At 43.3% G+C, this 18,748-nt stretch overlaps 1 protein-coding gene across 2 annotated transcripts in view; it reads left to right on the forward strand.

Annotated features, from left to right (window-relative positions):
- The first annotated feature begins 1,886 nt into the window (after positions 1-1,886).
- Insc (inscuteable homolog (Drosophila)) overlaps positions 1,887-18,748 on the forward strand; it is a 100,878-nt gene continuing 84,016 nt past the window's right edge. The window contains exons 1-2 of one of the 2 annotated variants that reach the window (XM_013512094.1): positions 1,887-1,907; positions 7,958-8,058. In XM_013512094.1, the coding sequence (XP_013367548.1) occupies positions 8,003-8,058 (56 nt within the window). In that variant the 5' untranslated portion in view covers positions 1,887-1,907; positions 7,958-8,002. Of the gene's footprint in view, positions 1,908-7,957; positions 8,059-11,889; positions 11,995-18,748 lie in introns of those variants that run through there. The other variant, XM_013512096.1, reaches the window with a different exon arrangement.

The raw sequence follows: 18,748 nt of genomic DNA on the forward strand, positions 1-18,748 counted from the left end.
ATCTAGTACTGCTGGGAAGCAGCATTCCTTCAGTTACCTGCCATTATAGTGTTTGTTTGTTTTTGGTTTTTTCCTGTACCAGGATTCGAACTCACAACCTTGTTCTTGCCAGGCAGGTGCTGTGCCACTGAGCTAAATCCCAACCCCCCATTATAGTTTTTATGTAGCTCTGTGACTGCCCACAGGTTCATTTCTTTGTTCTTCTGGGAGAACCTGATGAACACAGAGCGGCAGTGGAGAGAGAGGCTTTTGAGCTGGGCATGGTCAGACAGTGAGGACAATAGGAACTCAGGGGGGACAAGTGGCTTTGTCTCATGGATGTGAGGATTCAGAGTCCTTCTGATGCAGTATGCATGGGATGCCGAAGGCCCTCCTGTGATCATCTCACTAAGCACTTACAATACCATGGTGAAGTATTTACTTTTGTCTTCAGGTTGCCAGGGAGGAAGCTGAGGTTACTACAATGAGAACTGATCCTCTCACTCAGCAAGTATTTATGATACTTATGCACCAGACACTGTCAGGTATGAGGAATGCAGCAGTGAGCAGGGCAGGCCTCTAGTCTCTGCCTCCAGCCCTTCAGAAGAGAAAGATGTTAAGCTAATGTCACAGTTGGGTATCTAATTACAATTGTGATAGGTTCTATAGAGGATAAATACTGAGGATGCTGGTGGTAGGCCAGGGAAGGCTGCATGAAGAAGGAGTAATTGTGCAGAGCTCTGAAGGGTCACAAGGATAACTTCATGAAGGGAAGTGATGGTGAGGTTGGTGTAGTGGGGGAAGGACCACTGTGAAGGTGCTCGGCAGGGGAGGAGTGGCTTTATGAAAGGATCTATTTGGAGTGCTGAGAGTTACAAGGAGAGAGGCCAGAGAGGAATCAGGGGCCAAATCAGTGTGAGCCAAGTAGGTCATACAGAGGGTTTGGTCTTTGTCTAACAAGAGCATGCCATCCATGGGTTCTGAACAGTAGGGTGATATGATTACATTTGTGCTTCAGATCACTCTGGCAGTTGCATGGGGTAGTTTGGAGTGGAGCAAGCATGGAAAGGGGCAGCTGATGAAGGAGACCATGAGGAGGTTCTTCTGAGAGATGACAGTGACTTTGACTAGAGAGGTGTGGGGGATAAAGGAAAGGGATGTGTCTGGTATAATTTTCAGGCTGGACATTCAGAATCTGGTCTTCCGGACTTTATATACTGTGCATTTTGAAGACTGGGGAAAGAAAATTGAAAAAAAATGTATATTGCAGAGCCACTGCAATTTAGTCCATGTGCCGGGACAGGAACTTGATTCTCCTGTAGACCCAGAAAGAAATCTGTTTCCATGCCTCAAGCCTTGTGTACCTGGTTGGTGAAACCTAGGTCATGCATTTCCGCTCTCTGTGACTGATGGGTGTTCTATGTCTTGTTCTTGCTGCAAAGGATGCAGGAAAATCCATGTCTGGCTTATTTTTACTTCTATTTTGGGAGACAAGTTTTTTCTTTGCTAAGACTCACAACGGTAGGAATGTTTGTCCATGTAGGAAGAGGGCTTATATGTAAGGGGGTTAGAAAGAAGGATGTTCACCCATGAATTATCTTAATACCCACAATGCTTTTATAAAATCAAGTCTGTTTTTTTTTCTTATTTTGCAGAGGGGGAAGCAGATATCAAGACACTGGAAATGCCTCATTTGTTCCCCAGTGAAGTAGTGCTCTGTAAAGCCTCTTTCATCTTAACTGTGGGTGATTTATGATGATAGGTTGACAAGACAGTTCTGTTGCTTCCAGCTCTTGCACTCTCCAAAGTCTTCAAGAAAGAGGGATCATAATTAAATCTTCACGGTCCTGTTCCACTCCTCTCCTCCCAGCTGCTGCCTCCTTGGATTTAAGCCCAGCATTGCTGTTAGAGCTTAACAACTTTCCTAGGTATTTACTGTCTCTCTCTTGTTGACAGTCGCACCTTGAGCTATGCTCCATTGGCCCATTAGACAATGGTAGAAACCGCCCTCACTCCTGGGTCTAATTGAATAATTTCCTGTAAATAGCCTCCATTTCCTGCATGAGGCCGTCTCCTTAGCCAAATTGAGGCAGGCAAGGGCTGCTTCTAATGGGTCTGGGGGGTGGGAACAGAAAGGAGCTGTCCAAATGGAGCCATTGTCACAGCAGGCATTGAATTAATCAGAGACACTTAAGACTTTAAGTCTGTCTTGTAAACTAGCCACTCATGGTGGAGACACAGCCTGGATTCCAGAAGGACCAAGGCTGTAGAATCAATCCTTAGGATTTTCAATGAATTAGGAAGGGCCCCAGGGGTGGTGACGGAGGGTTTGCCTTTTCCTATTTGTCGCCTTTCCTTGCTCATTTCACATGTGTCTTTTCACCCCTCCTACTGGGCAAAGCAGCCTCTCTGCTCTGAGATCCACTTCTCAAGTGCTCCTTGCAGGAGGAAGGTCCTTCTTGAAGACTATCCTGCACTAATCACATATCACTTACATTTTTGAGTGCTTTCATTTAATCCTCATGAAGCTCCTGGGAAGCAGGTATAGCTGAGGGAATCACTTTCACAGAGGATTGGTAATTTCCACAAGATCATGTACTAATCACCTTCAGAGTCAGAATTTAATTCTACCACACTTGAAGAGTTCAACTTCTTTTTGCATTCCAGCGAAGACTCTTGGTGTAGTCTTGAATCCATTCTGGGTTTCTTGACATGCTATGCAGCAATTTTACTTTTTGAATCTTTCATCAGCATGATGAGTTGGACCTGATCATGATCACCATGATGAGGGCAGTGGGAAGGGGTTGCAGGAAAGGAATTAGAACAGAGACAGAGATTTGGTGTAGGAACTTCCTGTTTGTGACCAGCCCCTTGGGGCTGGATGTTGGCATCAGGGAATGGGATGGATGTGCTTGTTAGCAAATGCTGGATATGTGTTGGTTATTTGTTGCTGTCACCGTCTTCACCTGCTAAGTATTTCTCTTCCAATCATAAACACTGGATTCTAGTTCTCTGTATTTAGTAGTACAAAATTCTCACTGAATTTCAGAGGTATCTTTTTTTTTTTTTTTTTTTTTTTTTTTTTTTTTTTTGGTTTTTCTCTGGTACCGGGAACTGAACTCACGACCTTGCGCTTACCAGGCAGGCGCTTTTGCCGCTGAGCTAAATCCCCAGCCCCAGAGGTATCATTTATAATAGAGGCAGGAGGATATTAAAAGTGAGTGAAGCATTTAGAACAGTACCTGGCACATAGTAAATGATCCGTAAACATCACCTATTATTATTGTTAGAGGCACTTTATAAACATCATCTGGAGGTAAACTCTTGGTCTTCCACATATTCTCCATCATTCATTCCTCATCCTCAGTGAAAATGAGCTGTGGTGCCACGGAGAATTAATGCAATCCAGGTTGCTGTCCATGTTGGTTATCCTTTAGGGTCCTGTCACCAGTTCCACACTGGTTTCAGACATCCAGGAATCTGTCCCACTGAGGGAAAAATGGCAGGCATAAAGAGTAGAGTCTATGAATGGGACACAGATACATATGTAACACAGATGTCCCCAAGAGGGTCCCCAGCCTCTGGAAACACAAGAGTTCACCTGAAAGAAGGTTTTGAGAGCTCCACTTGTGTAACTGCTGGGCAGCTGTGAATGAAATGCCCAATGCTTCTTTCCAAACGACCCTGGATCAAGTCAGGGATTGGGAGTTGACTGTAGAATTTCATGATCACCAAACCATGTTTTGGAAATCTACCTCATAGAAACTCAGAACACTGTTCTGCACTGAGGCTCGGGCTAACAACAGCAATTCTTTCTTTGGGTCCCCCAGATACAGCTTGAACCAGACTCAGCTGTCTCTCTGCTGCTGTAGGTATGTGTCCCCTGACTCTTTGGGATCCTGTTGGTTCACACTTAAGAGGCCTTAGAACTTTCTTACCATGTCCCTATCCCTCACCTACTCTAGGCTTTAATTCTCCCTGCAGTGTTTTTCCTTTGCCTTTTCTCCTGTCTATGATAAAGACAGAAATAAAATAATTACTCCCTGCCATCTAATTGCAACTTAGCTGTTATCCCCAAAAGTGGTATTTTTCTTTTTATACATTAGCTAAGTATATCAAAAAAGGGAGCAAGAACTTCACTTTGTTGCTTTTAGGTTTTTCTATTGGTTCACAAATTTCCAAGATATGCTTTCTCATAATGATAAGAATGATAAAAATAATCATAATGATAACACAATTATAAACATTAATTGAGCACTAGTTCTGTGCTACATATTTCTGTTTTTGGTGGTTCTGAGGATCAAACTTAGGGTTGCACACATACTACACAAGTGCTCTACCGCTGAGCTGTACTCCAAGTTTCACCCCCTCTTTTACACTATTTTGAGACAAGGTCCTGCTTACATTGCCTGTGTTGGCCTAAAACTTGGGATTCTCTTGCCTCAGTTTCCTAAGCAACTTGAATTATAAGTGTGTGGCACCACATCTGGTCTAAATGCTTTATATCTAATTTTTTGCTTCTCCCTCAGCATAGGTGACTGTGGGCTGAGGACATAGGCAACTCTTGGGTAATGACCATAACAAATAGCTACTGTTTATTTAGTTCTTACTATGGCCTAAGACATTTATACTACTTATCTCATGTCATTTTATAACTGTTCTTTAAAATCATTATTATTTGATGGAGAAATGAGGGTAAACATAAATGTGTTAAAATTCCCTGCATTCATTCTTTTTAAAAATTTTATTTAAATCTATTGGTACAATTTAGGATTATATAATGATCCTATTCATTATATGGAATTTGTATTTGTACACAATATACCTCGATTCCTCTTTTTCCCCCATTCCCATCACTTCTTTTCAGACCTTCTTCCCCTGTCCATTCACAAAGCTGTTTTTATTTTATCTTTCTTTCCTTGTATTTCTCTTTCCGTTCTTTCCTTCCTTTCCCTTTGTCTTAGTTACTTTGCTAAGTAACTAAACAAAATACTCAACACCCAAAGTAAAGGAGGAAAGGTTTACTCAGCTCACAATTTGTGGAGGTTTCATTTCATAATCATCTGGCTGCAAGGCAGGGTGGCATGGCTGAGGGGCAACAGTTCAAGGTGGCAAAAGACACAAAAGCAACAAGAGCAAAAAAGACAGCACGCCTCTTTTCCTCCCTTATACTGTATGCATGCTACCTGCCCTAGGGCAGTGTAACACTCACATCATCTCCATGTCCCCGTCTTGCACAGGCTGTGGATGCTTACAGACTGAGGCCCCTGGCCTCCTGCTGAGTCAAGCTGGAATGGCTGTAACTCTGTTTCCTGGGTTGAGGGCATGAAAACAAGAGGTCCAGGTTTAACAAGCTGTCTTTGAAAAGCCTACCCCTATAACCGCATGAGGCTTTGTGGGGACATTCAGACACAAAGTATAGCACTCCTTCCTTTGCCCTCTTTTCCTTTTGAACAGTTTCTTCCTATTTTACAATATCTACTGTATATTTTGGTTCTTATTTACAATTTAGGTTTCTCACACCAGAGAGATAATGTGATATTTATACATGTGTGTCTGATGTATTTCTCTTACGATTATAGTCTCAAAGTCCATCCATTTAGCTATAAATGTCTCAATTTGATCCTTCTTTGTGACTGTAATACTCCATTATATAGAAAAAAATCACATCTTTTTAATCCATTCATCAGTTAATGGGCATTTACATTACTTCCAAGATTTAGCTATTACAAACTGTGCCACTATAAACATGGGTACACATATATTTCTGTGGGGAGGATGCTTTTAATTCTTCCAGGAAGATACCCAGAAAGGAAATTACTGGGTCAAATAGGAACTTTTAATCCTAGTTTTGTGAGGAATCTCCACAGTGATTTAACCAGCCTACACTCCCACCAACAGGGGAGAAGGATGCCTTTTCCCCACAGCCCCATCAGCATTTGTCATTAGCTGTTTCTTATTAATAGCCATTCTTTCTGGAGTGAGAGGGAATCTCAGTGCTATTTTAATTTGCATTTCCTGACCAGTGATGTTGAGTATTTTTTCCCTATATTTATCTGCTGTTTGTACTTCTTTATCTGAGAAGTGTCCATTTTTGTATTGGGTCTTTGAATTTCAAGGATCTGATTTTTTTTAATTCTTCATATGTTCTAGATATTAGTCCTTTGGATGAAGAACAGCTGGCAAATTTTTCTCCCACTCTGTGGGTTGTCTTTTCACTCTTTTTGTAATTTCCTTTGCTGTGCAAAAACTTTCTGATAAGATATAATCTCAGTTGTTGATTCTTTGTGATAATTCCTGAGCAATCCAGGTTTTGTTCATAAAATTTTTGCCTATACTTATGTCTTCCAGAGCCCTAGCTCTTCTCTCTTCCAGATTTAGTGTTTCTGTTTTATTATTTAGATATTTGATCCATTTTGATTTTAGTTCAGACTACTTATTCTTTCAGCAGACACACACTAAATGCAGGCCCCAGGTTCAGGTGCAGGAGCACACAAGACCCTTGTCCTCAAGAGGCTTACAGCTTAGTGGTGTCCACAGACAAAGAAACAGGCAACAGGAGCAAGTGAGTCTCTGGAATTATCAAAGGCTCCTGTTCATTCTAGGCTCTTCCCTCCCTGTACTTTGCAGATTGACCATTTAATTCTATTCCTGGAATCACCAGAGGCCACTTTGTGTTCAGCCCCATTACTATTAATTACAGTCCTCCTCTTCCATTCTTTTCTCTTAGGGAACACTTGCAATTATGAAGTAATAGTCTCCTGTTGACTTGCCCAGGTAAAGGGGATGCAATCTCTATTTTCCTGAAGAAAGATTGCTCCTTGGCTTGGAGGAGTTGGGAGAGAAGGGTAAAATCAGTTCTCTAGGAGCAGAGAAGGGACAAAATTAGGCAGGGGCACACCACCGTTAGGCATCTAGTTTTGTGAGGAAGGAGGACACCATCATTCTGGTTCAATACAAGAGGAGGTGCAACAAACACATCCCAATGCTGGGCTTGGAGGCCACCAGAACCTATGTCATTTTGTCCATTAAGATGCTTTAGCTCATTTTGGCTGATTTCAATGATAAATTTTATGGTTTTAGGTAATAGAAAGCCTAGCAGTAACCACACTGTGGGAGTAATTGATTCAGTGACTCTATGATCAAGGACCCAGACATTTTTCTCTGTTTGCCAGCTGTATTCTCCATCTCTCTCCTTTCATGCTTGAAAAATGGTTTCTAGTAGTAGTGAAGTAGATTTGATTCTTTGTTCAGGTGCTGTAGGAGAAATACGTCTTGCCTGGTGGCTTTCTGTTAGGAGAAAGAAAACATTTTCTAGGACCAGTCTTGTCCTGCTCCTTGGCCTAAACAGAGCTCCATGTCTCTTTCACTTACAGATCAGGTGATATGATATCACCTGAAGTACAGTGGATTTGGGAAAGCTGCCATTATGCTTATTACGGGATCACATTTTCTGTTAAGCCCAATCGTAGCAAACAATCCAGTGCTCAGTTTGTATATTATATATAGCTAAGGAATTAATGTGTAGAGTTGCCAGATTTAGCAAATAATATAGGTTGCCCATTAAATGGGAGTCTCAAATAAACTGTGCCTACAGTTTTAGTTCAAAGTATGCTTAATGCAATATTTGCTGGCTTGTGTGTCCCAGTGTTTGGTGCACACTGCAGTGGGTCAGGTAAATGTTTGGCGATGTGACATGAGGAAAGTCTATAAGGAGTTACAGTAAGCTAAGGACTCTGAACAAAGGTCAAATCTGTGTCCTACCTTAGTCGTGTGAGGACATTAGTGTGTAAGTTGGTTAAAAAGAAGAGGACTGGGAGACCTTCCCTCCATACCTGCTTTGGTTCCTTGTGTCCTAGATTCCAGAGGGAGAGAGAGAGAGAGAGAGAGAGAGAGAGAGAGAGAGAGAGAGCGAGCGCAAGCAATTGCACTTCTTCTCTTAGAGTTCTCATTAACTCCTCTTTTCCTGTCTTTTCAGGGACCTGACCGTTGTGGGCAGGCCTTGCTGCGCATTGGAATCAACATGATGGCCTTACCTGGAGGCCGCCAGCTGGACTCCATTCCCCTGCCTGGGCAGCGGTAAGTCCTACAGCTGCTTCTTAGCAGCTGGACAGAATTGAACATGAAGCTGATTCTTGGGGGTGCTTATTGCCCTGAGCTGTGTGGTGTGGGTAGAGGGTGGAGAGGCATACAGTGAGCAGAAGGTGAAGTCCAGCTGCTGAGGGGACAAGGGCTTGGGAGTCCGAGGGAGAGATGTGGGCCTTCCCGTGGTATCCCCAGGCAGCCTGTGGTTCACATGTGGTGGCCAGTGTAGATTCTACCCGCCTCATCCTGGGGCCCAAACCAGAACCAGGGGTGGAAGTCCACAGTGCTAGATCTATGCTGACCAACTGTTGTGGTTTGCCTGGGACTGTCCTGATTTTGGCATGATAATTCTGTGTCTCTGAAACAGTTGGTCACTGTAAGTGAGCTGGCATCTCGAGAAACTTTGCAACCGAACAATGCTTAAGGCTTCCTTTATGCCATTTTTGTGATATTGCTAAGACATTTTGATGGGGCCATTTTGAGTCAACAGAATCTAAGTAACCTAAGTAAGACAGTTAAATCATTATTTTGCAGTTTTTTTTGTCTTATGTATTATGTGTATCACTGGCTCTATAATTTCTATTTTTTTTTAATCTTTGAGTTTTATTTTATTGAGTATGTGTGTTGTTTTTAAAATAAAAAATGATTAATTGCTAAAATTGTATGGCTATGAGGTTAATATCTATGAAGACATCAGTCTGCTTTCCTAAAGCTATCATTAGAATGAGGATTAAGTATAGTTTTTGCATGTCCCTGAGGACTTAGAACACTATTAGAAATTTAATTAAGAATTTCCCTAGAAACCAACCAAACAACAAATACACAAAAATCTGGGAGGCTGAGGCAGAAAGATCACACATACAAGGCCAGCCTGGGATACAGAATGTGTTCAAGATCAGCCTGGACTATACAGCAAGATGCTGTGATATGGTTTAGATTTAAAATCTTCCCCAAAGTCTCATTCATTCAGAGGATGGGTTTTTGGAAATTATTGTAGTATGGGTGCACATACTCACCAGTGGATTCAGTCACTGGTGAGTTCATGGCTGAATGTGCTGTCAGGAGGAAGCTCCTGGCAGAAGAGGAGTCACTGGTGGGCTCTGAATCAGAAAGGTGTATTCTTGTCCATGGCTGCCTCTCCTGTCCTACCCTCCCCTCCCCTCCTGAACTCTTGCCTTCCTTTTCCTGCTCCTTATTCTTCTCCTTCTTCTCTTTCTTCTCTTTCTCCTTTTCATTCTCTTCCTCCTCCTCCTCTTTCTCATCTTCATTTTCCTCCTTCTTTCTTCTTCCCCTTCTCCCTTCCTGACTGCCATGTGTTGAACAGATTCCCTTCACAATGCCCTTCTACCTTGTTGTTTTTGCTTTGGAGCAAGCCAACAATACACTGAATCTCCAAAAATCGTGAGCCAAAACCTCTCTTTTAAGCTGTGGGTGTGGGATTTTGTGCCAGTGGCAGGAAAATGCATGGCATACTCTGTCTGAAACTAAAGAAACATTTTTGTGTTGCCGGGAAGCTCAGAATGAGAATAAGGGATCATAAGGGGACCCATTATCTTTAGACACAATATTTCCAAGGTAAAACTCAGACATGGAGAGATACAAGTCTGTCAAGACGTATATGTATTTTCAGAGACATGGCTTGCTTCCTCTCAAAATGTCTGCGGACTTTTATGAGATGAACAAATATGGTCAGTTCTGGCCACATGGCTACCTAGCTGGGCTCTGCCTCTCACTGGCTGTGTGGTCAGTGCAAGTTCCTGAGTCCCTGAGTCCACTCTTATTTGCCTTATGTGTAAGACAAGAGTAAAGATAGAACCTAGTTCTTAGGGTTGATGTGTGATTAAACAAAGTTTTACACGCACAGTATTCATTATATATCAACAGATACATAAGAGGAGCTGTACTTCAGTGAGTGTCTGCTGCATGGCAGGGTCCCTTCTTGTAGCTAGTCCCACAGAATTCTTCCAGAAAATCCTCTCTTAACCTTGCCTCTTGTTGGGTAACCTCACTGAGAAAATAAGAAATCACAGACACTCCCAATAGCTTTGTATTTGAAATCAGGAACATGTGGAACTGTTCTGAATGGAGTAGAGCCTATGTCTGCCTGTCCCTGCCCTGCCCAGGTCAGGACTGTGCAGCCACGTGGGCGCCAGCAGCTCTGATTATGGGTCCTGGGCCGGTCAGACCAGAGCCTGAGCTGGGGGTAGAGAAGTAGATTAGGACAATGATTAGGAATCTAAACTGCCTCAGTTTGAACTTTCTTCTGCTACTGATTAGCTATGACTTTGGGCTTCAATTTCTTCATCTCTCTCTCTCCTTTTCTCCTTTCCCCTTCCTCTCCAATTTCCAATGCCCTCAGAAGTTCTAAGGGTAAAAGAAATTAAATTACATGTAAATGATATGGGAATCAAATTATTATTCTCTTGGAGGAAGGGTAGAAATTCTAACTCATCTTGTACAGCAAGTATCTCAAGAGGAAAACCCCAAACTAACATAACGCTGAGAGTTCTGGCTGGCCATGAAAGCTGCAGTGTATGCAGATGTTTTTCTACATGGTCATCATCCTTACAGTTTGAAAGGGGCAAGGTGGGCTGTAGGTGGTGTTTCCTTTAATGTATTCACAGTGGAGCATTGCCAGGGCTGCCTACCCACAGCATTGGGGGATGTGATCTCTGGTCTTGCCAACCTGTTCATGGTCAGGGTGTTCCGGGCTCAGGTGCATGAGCTGCATTCACAGATGAAGGCTTGGGTGAGTTCACAGAATGTCCCAGGGTTTCACTTGTTCAATCTGATGCTGCATTACGGGCAGACAATAGCAGCCACACATTTTTCCTTCTGCTCCAAGCTGCAAAGGCCTCTCTCGTGGAGAATAACACCGTGGTCATTGTCCCCAGATAAATAATTAATGCTGGGTAATTGACTTCTTTCCTTTGTGTTCTGCTGAAACTGAATTTCACTTTGCAGGGATAGTGTTCCCTTTAATGTACAAAAATAAATAAATAAAATGTACGGTCAAGTAGTGTGGGATCATCCAGCAACCTGGGTGAATCACATAGATTAGCCCATTGGTGCTAGAAATCCTGACAAGTAAGCAGCAGCAAGCCAAAGGAATTATTCTAGGTGCAATCTACCTGAAGAGGGTGCACGGCAGGGAGGGTTGCTTCTCTAGCCTGCAAGTGGGGTCCATGCTGAGTTGGCATGGGCCATGGGAGGGGATATGGTGGCTGCAGTGCTTCTTAACTTTGATTGCATCAGAATCTCCTGGAATTATATCGTATTGAAAAACAATGAACTCAACTATTAAAAGAACAAAAATCCCTGCTCTTGGAGTCTTTAGTATGAGTGTAAGTGGTTGAAAGCAGATACACCTTGGAATCAGACCTCAGCTCAAATCCTAACTCCATTTTTGTTACCAGCTTTGTTATCTTCAGTAGCTGCTTCACCTGTCTGAGAACCAGTTTCGTTTTGTATATGATGGTGGCAGTGAGGGCTACTTTTAAAGTTACATAAGTGCTTGGGCACAGGAAGGAAGGTCTCCCTAGGATTGTACAGTGCATTGCAGCACACGACCCTCACTTCCCCAGGCCCCACCAAGAATAGTAACAGTACTCATCGTTCAGTAGTGAGCGTACTGTAAGCGTAGGTCCATGTATCCCCTTGGAGGGTAAGGATTAATTGATGGGAGTGAACAGGGCTGGAGATGAGCTCTTTAGACAGAGGGGACTGTGTCTTCTATGTCCTTAGCCAGTCTTCATTAGTGCTCAGATTCTGAATGCCCATCTTTCTGTACAGGTGCTGATCATTTCCTGGCATTTGGGTAATGCTGGGACCTAGCTACGGTGGTCCTCCGTGGTGATCAGTAGCCTGGTGTCAGTCTGCATGTCTCCTACTCCTCTGATGTACCTGTCCTTATGTGAAGGTGCCTAGGAGGTAAAATGGGGTCCAAAGTCCACAGAGGGCATGTCCAGTCATTTCCTATCCTCTTCCCTCCTTCCTGCTACTTCTCTTGGCCATTTACCTTGCTAGGGTGTCCTGACACATTCTTTTCCAGGTTCCTGCCAGTGAAGAAGTGGGATCCCCACTCTTGTTTTGAGTTCTCTAACTTTCTTTTATTTTAAAGAGATAAAAGATAAACAATGAAACAAGTTAGTAGGACAGTGACAATAGTTGATATATTGCATATTGTTGTATTGTTAATCAGAGTACAAGATACAGACATGATCTTGTCTAAACAATATTAGCACAAAGCATTCCTTCCAAGGAACTAAGAGAAGCTAGCTATAAAACTACTTAACTATCTTATGCATATTTTTTTCTTTTTCTCTTTCTTCCTTTCCCCTTTCCCCAAGGCTGTTTGTCTTTTCTTTTGCACAGTTTTTTCCCCCAGTTCACAATATCTGCTGTATGTTTCAGATCCTATTTTCTTGTTCAATTTCTGTCCCCACGCTTGACTAAAGGGCTAACATTCACCATTCCCCTAAGAAAGGTGGTTCACACATTCAAGCACTTCCAATAACCTGAGTATTTTTGCACAAAGCTATTCATTTAGCACTCACTAGGTTTGTGTATATATTTATTACTCTTATTTTGCAGAGAAGGGAATCACAGGTTGGGTTCTCTGGGAAGTAGTCTTTGAGGTAGAGCTCAGAATTCAGGGTGCTTATCGGCGGGCCCCTTGTGAAAGGGTAAGGGAGGAAGCAGGGCTGGGCAGAGGTGAAGTTGAGCTGTGACACTGACTTGACAACCTCAGCTGACCTCACAGAGAGCTTTGCAATAAGAGTTGTTACTCATTGACCAAATTAACCTGTAGACCCTACCTTGATCTTTCATTGGAATAGATTAAAATATACTTCTAAAATTGAGAGACTAGTAGGCTAGGGCTGCTCCAGTGCTTTAAAGTTAGCCAGCAACTGAAGCCCAGTGTAAATCATAAAATGAAATCAGAGACTTTACCCATCATGGATCACTAACTACCCTCTAGCTGGAGTCTTTCTACTCAAACCTGCGGGTGCATTTTCTCCTGTGCTCAGCTTGTAGAAGCCCACTGCCTGTACTACAGTGAGCCTCTCCAAGCCTCTTCTGGTTCTGAGTGGTGCTCAATGTATGACTCATTCCCTGCTCAGATAAACTCCGTGAAATTTACTTTGTCCAAAGCTTCTCTTTTAACAAAGGGGAAGCTCCAGGAAGAGTATGACTTTAGGTGAGGTATCTCTGAGACAATATCTGGAGGGCCTGGCAGCTGGCGGATGTCAGCTAACAAGGCTCACTGCAGCAATGTCAGCAAGTCCTTCCATAATTAGGAATCTGGGCAGCACAAAACAGTGTTTCTCCCACGAAGAAACGGAGGCTCGGCAGAGTGCAGCTACTTGTTCAAAGACAGAGCTCATAAGTAGTAGAGCTCAAATACATTTCCTACATGGTGCTGAAAATACAGCCTGTCTTTTCCACAGTGTTCTCGGGCATTGCACAATAAAACCATAACTCATTCAGGTGATCATTTAATCATTAACCTTAAACATAATTATTCCACAAATATTCAATGAATGCAGATCACACACCTTGTATGATGCTGCTTGCTTGAGGATGCGTTTGTGACCTGGTCCAACAACGTCCTTGCCTCATGGATCTCATGCTTTATCCAACAACTTTTCTTTTGGCCTGATCAGATCCAGATTTGAGGCAAGCATACAGTTTTGGACGTTCATTTGTGACCTCTCACTGTGCGTGAGTTACTTTCTCATATGGTTTCTGTTCAGCCTGGAGTTTGAGATGAACCAGGACTGGAGTGTAGCTGCAGCTGGCAATGGTGGCCTCCTGGGGTGCCGCTGGCCTGCTGGGGAGGCATCCAGTTTTCCTGAGCCAGTGAGGCTGTCACAGGCGAGCTGTCTTCACGTAGATAATGGCTTACATGCATGCACCCAGGGTTTGTGGCTGGTTTTCTGCTGCTGGGTCATTTTCTATGCCTATGGTGAAATGTGCAGGCTATAATTGTCAACAGGGTAACTGGCCATTTTTTTTTGTTGTTTAAGCTGAAAGACAGGCCAATCAAACAGAATTTCCTCCCTTCTCTCATTTCCCAAGAGAAATCCGCAGACACACACAGTGTGACCTTGGGATGGCAGAGTCACTGATTTCGATAGTTATTTTTAAGAAGTTAGGGTGGATTTAAATTTCCACACACTTCTGTGAACTGGAATCCTAGAAACCTGACTGTTGGCACTGGAAGTTTCCTCAGAGCTCATCTGAGCCCTTGCTTTATCATCAGGTGGGGAACTGAAGCCCAGAAAGGGGGATGGAATAGTCATAATACTATCAAAGAGACCTCATTCCTCTTTGAAACCATCCTTGCTTTCCTGAGTTATACTTTTAAAACTTATTCTCCCACCCGGTTTCCAGGCATCTCTTGGGTAATGACAATTAATAGAGAAACAATTTTGTTCATATTCAAATGAGCAGACTCATTCATTCAAATGAAATTTATTTGGGCTGGAGAACTTACTTAGAGTCAGACCCTGGGAAGCTCAATAGTTGATTAAGGTTTGTGGTTATCTTCTCTAGTCGGTAGTAAAGTTCCTGAGGACTGAATTCATATCTGATTCTTATTTGTGCTCCTATACATGATTAGAATGCATGTATCCTTGCACACAGATTTGTGGCAAGGATACAGTTTGGAATGTTTATCTGTGACCTCAGTAGGATCTCAATCATTGGTTGTTGAATTAATAAATGTTTAATAATGTTTGATGGATGAATGACAAACCCTTGGCTAGGGAGTCTCAGATAAGAGATTATACTAAATAGCTTGGATTTTTTTCCTTTTTTCTAAGACACTGTTGCATTTTTCAATGCGCCATTTTCATTTTAAAAGAATTGGTAGAAAATTGCCACTGGAAGGGAAAGATTAAGCTGTAGATTTATCTTGATTAAGTGCTCTTCCTGAGTAGAAGCCAAAGATTTAATTGGTTAAAGAAGTCAGAGAGTTGGAGAGATTTTTTTCCTTCTAGAAATGAGTACTTCAGAAATACTTTTAGTTTTTGCTTTTAAATTCATTGGGAGAAAAAGAAAGTTCGCTATTCTCTTACTAAATCTTTTGAAAGAGAACATGATGTGGTAGGCAGAACAAGGTTTAGGAGCCGTTGATCAGCCTTTCAGCAACCTACTATGTGTCCTTAGACAATGCTTCTCTCTCTCATTCTAAGGTTTAGTTTCTTCATCTGAGGAAAAGGAGGTGAATCAAACCCTTAGGAACACTTCCAACTTGAACATTCTGGGAGTTTATGAGTGAGTTTTGGATGGTCTTGTGCCTTTTCTGGACAAAAATATACCACTTTAGTACCACAGAGCTGGGAAACAATCCCACTGACTAAAACAAGGTCTTCTCATTCTTTCCCATAAAATACACAAAGGGGTGTAGTATTAACCTTGTAGTAGGGACTGATATTGCAAGGCATGCTAGTCTAGGAGTCCTACTGGCATGTAAGAGTGTGCTCAGTTTAGGATTTATGGAAGCTTCTTGGTATAGCCAGAAGTGTTCTATGAAATGGGAGTGGGTACCCTGATTTGATGGAAAATGCAAATAAATCAATGGATCCCAGCAGTTCAATAGCATTGGGATTTGATCCAGTCATTTTCAACTCGATCTGTATTCCTCTGGCTACTCTTACAGCTGACCACTTCTCCTACATATAAGTCTATATTTCCACTTCCTTGCATATAACGTTTTTTTTTTCTGCCAAAACTATATCCTCTTCCAATTTCTGGTGAACATTGAGGATCGACTTGGGAAACCTACTGAGATGCCTTCGCTTGGGTCAAGCATCCCTTCTCTAAGTCCCATATTTTTTTCTGTTAACCTCAAAGTGCCATGTGTAGCACAGTGGGCCACAGGTGTTTGTTTACTGCAGTGTTATTTAGTATATGTTTATTGAGTGTCCGTCAAATACCGGGGGCTACTGTAGGTGGGAGGAATATGTCCCTGAGCAATAAAAGATCTCAACCCCCTGCAGATAATATTCGTGCATCTCCCCTAGGTATCTCAGCACCGCACCAGTTTGAAGGCCATTTAAAAGTGCTTTTAGTATAGCAAAGCATTCCTTTATGGAATCTCACTTCCCACAGCAAGTAGAAAAGTGTGAGGCAGAGAAATTTATTTTGTTTGTTTTTTTTTTTGGGTTTTCTCCGGTACCGGGAATCGAACTCACGACCTTGTGCATGCCAGGCAGGCGCTTTTGCCGCTGAGCTAAATCCCCAGCCCCGAGGCAGAGAAATTTAAATTCCAGAATTTGAAGGCTTTTCAATCAAAGTGCTCTTTGAGGGGAAAAGAGATTAGAATGAGCCAGGAAGAGAGGAGACACAGATTCCATGTTCTATTAAGCTCAGACTTTTGGGGATGCCAGATTCCAGGCCAGAAGGTGAGGCTGGGATTGGAGAACCATTATCTAGAGGGCAGGGCATAGGTCTGCTGAGCTGGGAAGATCATGCTCTTTGGTATTCATACGATCAGGCATAGTGACAGTTCTTTAGTGACAGGCTGTGTAGGATGAAGGTGGTCCATCCAAGCAATAAAAGCATGGCAGGGCAAAGCCGGAGAGGGAGTGGGAAGACCTTCAGGCCGTCAGAGTCTTGAAAGGGTCACTCCACTGTCACTGTTCACACAGTCTCCCCAGCTTTGCTGCTGTAGTGATGTTCCTGCTGCAGATTCATCAGAAATCTGTGACCACACCAGGCTTGGTAGTTCTGCTCTAAATTTTAGCAGCACACGTCTTAGTCTCCCTCAGAAAGAAGTGGGACAAGAGTTTGAAAAATGGCTAATCAAACCATTGACTGTAAATGCCCATGAGCCTCGCAAAGGCAGCAACCTGTCTTATAAGTCCAGTCTTGCACAGTGGAGTGAGCCCAAGCTTTTGATTTGAAGGTTTGACTATCAGCTACATAGCAGAGGACCATGAGGAACCTTCCGTAACAGTCAAGAACAAATCTATGGTACCGGGCCCAGGTTTTTGTTTCCTCTTATTCACTGTGTAATGTTGGTCAAGTCACTTAACCTAACGAATCTCAGTTATGGTAACCTTTAGACTTGTTTTCAGGGTTAAGTGCACAATTAGGATTGAATCAAACACTCATCATAGTGTTTGGAATGGAATAAACACTCAATCAGTGTTAGCTTTCTTATCACTGTTAGCACTGAGGGGTTGGACAAGTTATGCAATGTCATAAGCTTCAGTTTCTCCATCTGTATAATGGGATGGGAATATCCATTAATCAAACTGCTTTGAGGACTAAGGCAGAGAGCACACCTAGCGCTCTGTAATGGGTAATCTCTCCTGGTTTCTTTTCTGTGTAGGTAAGTAATTGCTTCTGACATTAGGATAGAAATTAGAAATTAAGAACAGAGGAAGTTCGAGTAGAGTGTATTGTTTCATACTACAGTTCCTTAGAAGGAGACTTTGTTACTTCCTTCTTCTATGCCAACTCCACCCCAGATAATTCCAGCCTAAAAAAGATTCTCTGGCCAGTAGTCACAAATATGGAGATGATTGTGGTTGCATCTGGCTTTGTGTTTGTAGTCTGCCAGACTCCAGGAAGCCCAGATCTAGGGGTTTGGTCACTGCATTCCAGATGTCCAGGACAGCCTTCGTTAGAAAGCAACGAGTGGAGTGGCTTGGGGAGTGGGTAGTGCCATCTGCCAGGACCTGGGCAGGATTCCTGGGGGACCCTTTGCAGTCCGGGAGCCCCATTGTTGTCTGAAATGTCCTCCTGCTCCCTGGACATAGGGGCAAAATCTTCATAGCATCAAGTGAAGATTCCAATTCACCATGGAGACTGAGGAAACAGAACCCCAGACCTGGCTCTTGCCCTTCTGGCTCCTTGGCCAGAGGTACTACAGGGTCTTGGCTGGTGGTTTTCCACATGAAGGAATGTGACTCACTGCCAGTCCAACTGCCTTGACTTTGATTTTCAGTTTTCTTCCTCTCTGTGGGTAATAAGATCCGTTGTCTGCTTACGGGGGGGAAGATTTCGTGCACGGTGAGGTGGCAGCTCCAGGTTCATGGCTGAGGACGGTTGGGGTTGGGCGGAGCAGGGACAGCAGGAATGTCACAGCACAGCCACAGCTGCCTTGTTTAACCAGACTTTTTATGTTCGAGGCAGTCAGCAAATCGAATAGGAAAGGCGGAGCTCAGAGAGCTAATGACAGAGAGTCAGGCGAGCTATGCAATTATGGGATGCTCCCTGCTAACATAGTCCAAACCTTAATGAGCTGCAGTCCCCAGACTCCAAAATTGAGAAGAGCGGCTCATTATGTGGCGGCACAGTGACCAAGGCTGGGAGTGGATGGGCTTGTGGGGGGGCTGTGTGTGTGTGTGTGTGTGTGTGTGTGTGTGTGTGTGTGTGTGGTTCACCAGGCCGGGTCTCCTCCCTGAACTCTTTGATGGGCTCTCTTCACTGCTCTGGTCTTGCGTGTTCCACTTGTCAAAGTGCCTCATGCTGAAACCAAGCCAAACAAAACCCAATTCCTCTCCAGATGGCTTTGCTGCCTCAGGGAGGGCAGTTTCGGTTACCCAGGCCAGACACCCAGGGCCCAACTTTGCCTCTCCCTTCTGTTCATTTCACCTCCTCCCAGGTCGCTCACTTCTTCCCACCCCATGACTGCCTCAGCTCAGGCTTCTGTCTGTTCTGTTTCATC

The sequence above is a fragment of the Chinchilla lanigera genome, unplaced genomic scaffold, assembly GCF_000276665.1.
Source record: "Chinchilla lanigera isolate Chin_1 unplaced genomic scaffold, ChiLan1.0 scaffold00013, whole genome shotgun sequence".
NCBI lineage: Eukaryota > Metazoa > Chordata > Mammalia > Rodentia > Chinchillidae > Chinchilla > Chinchilla lanigera.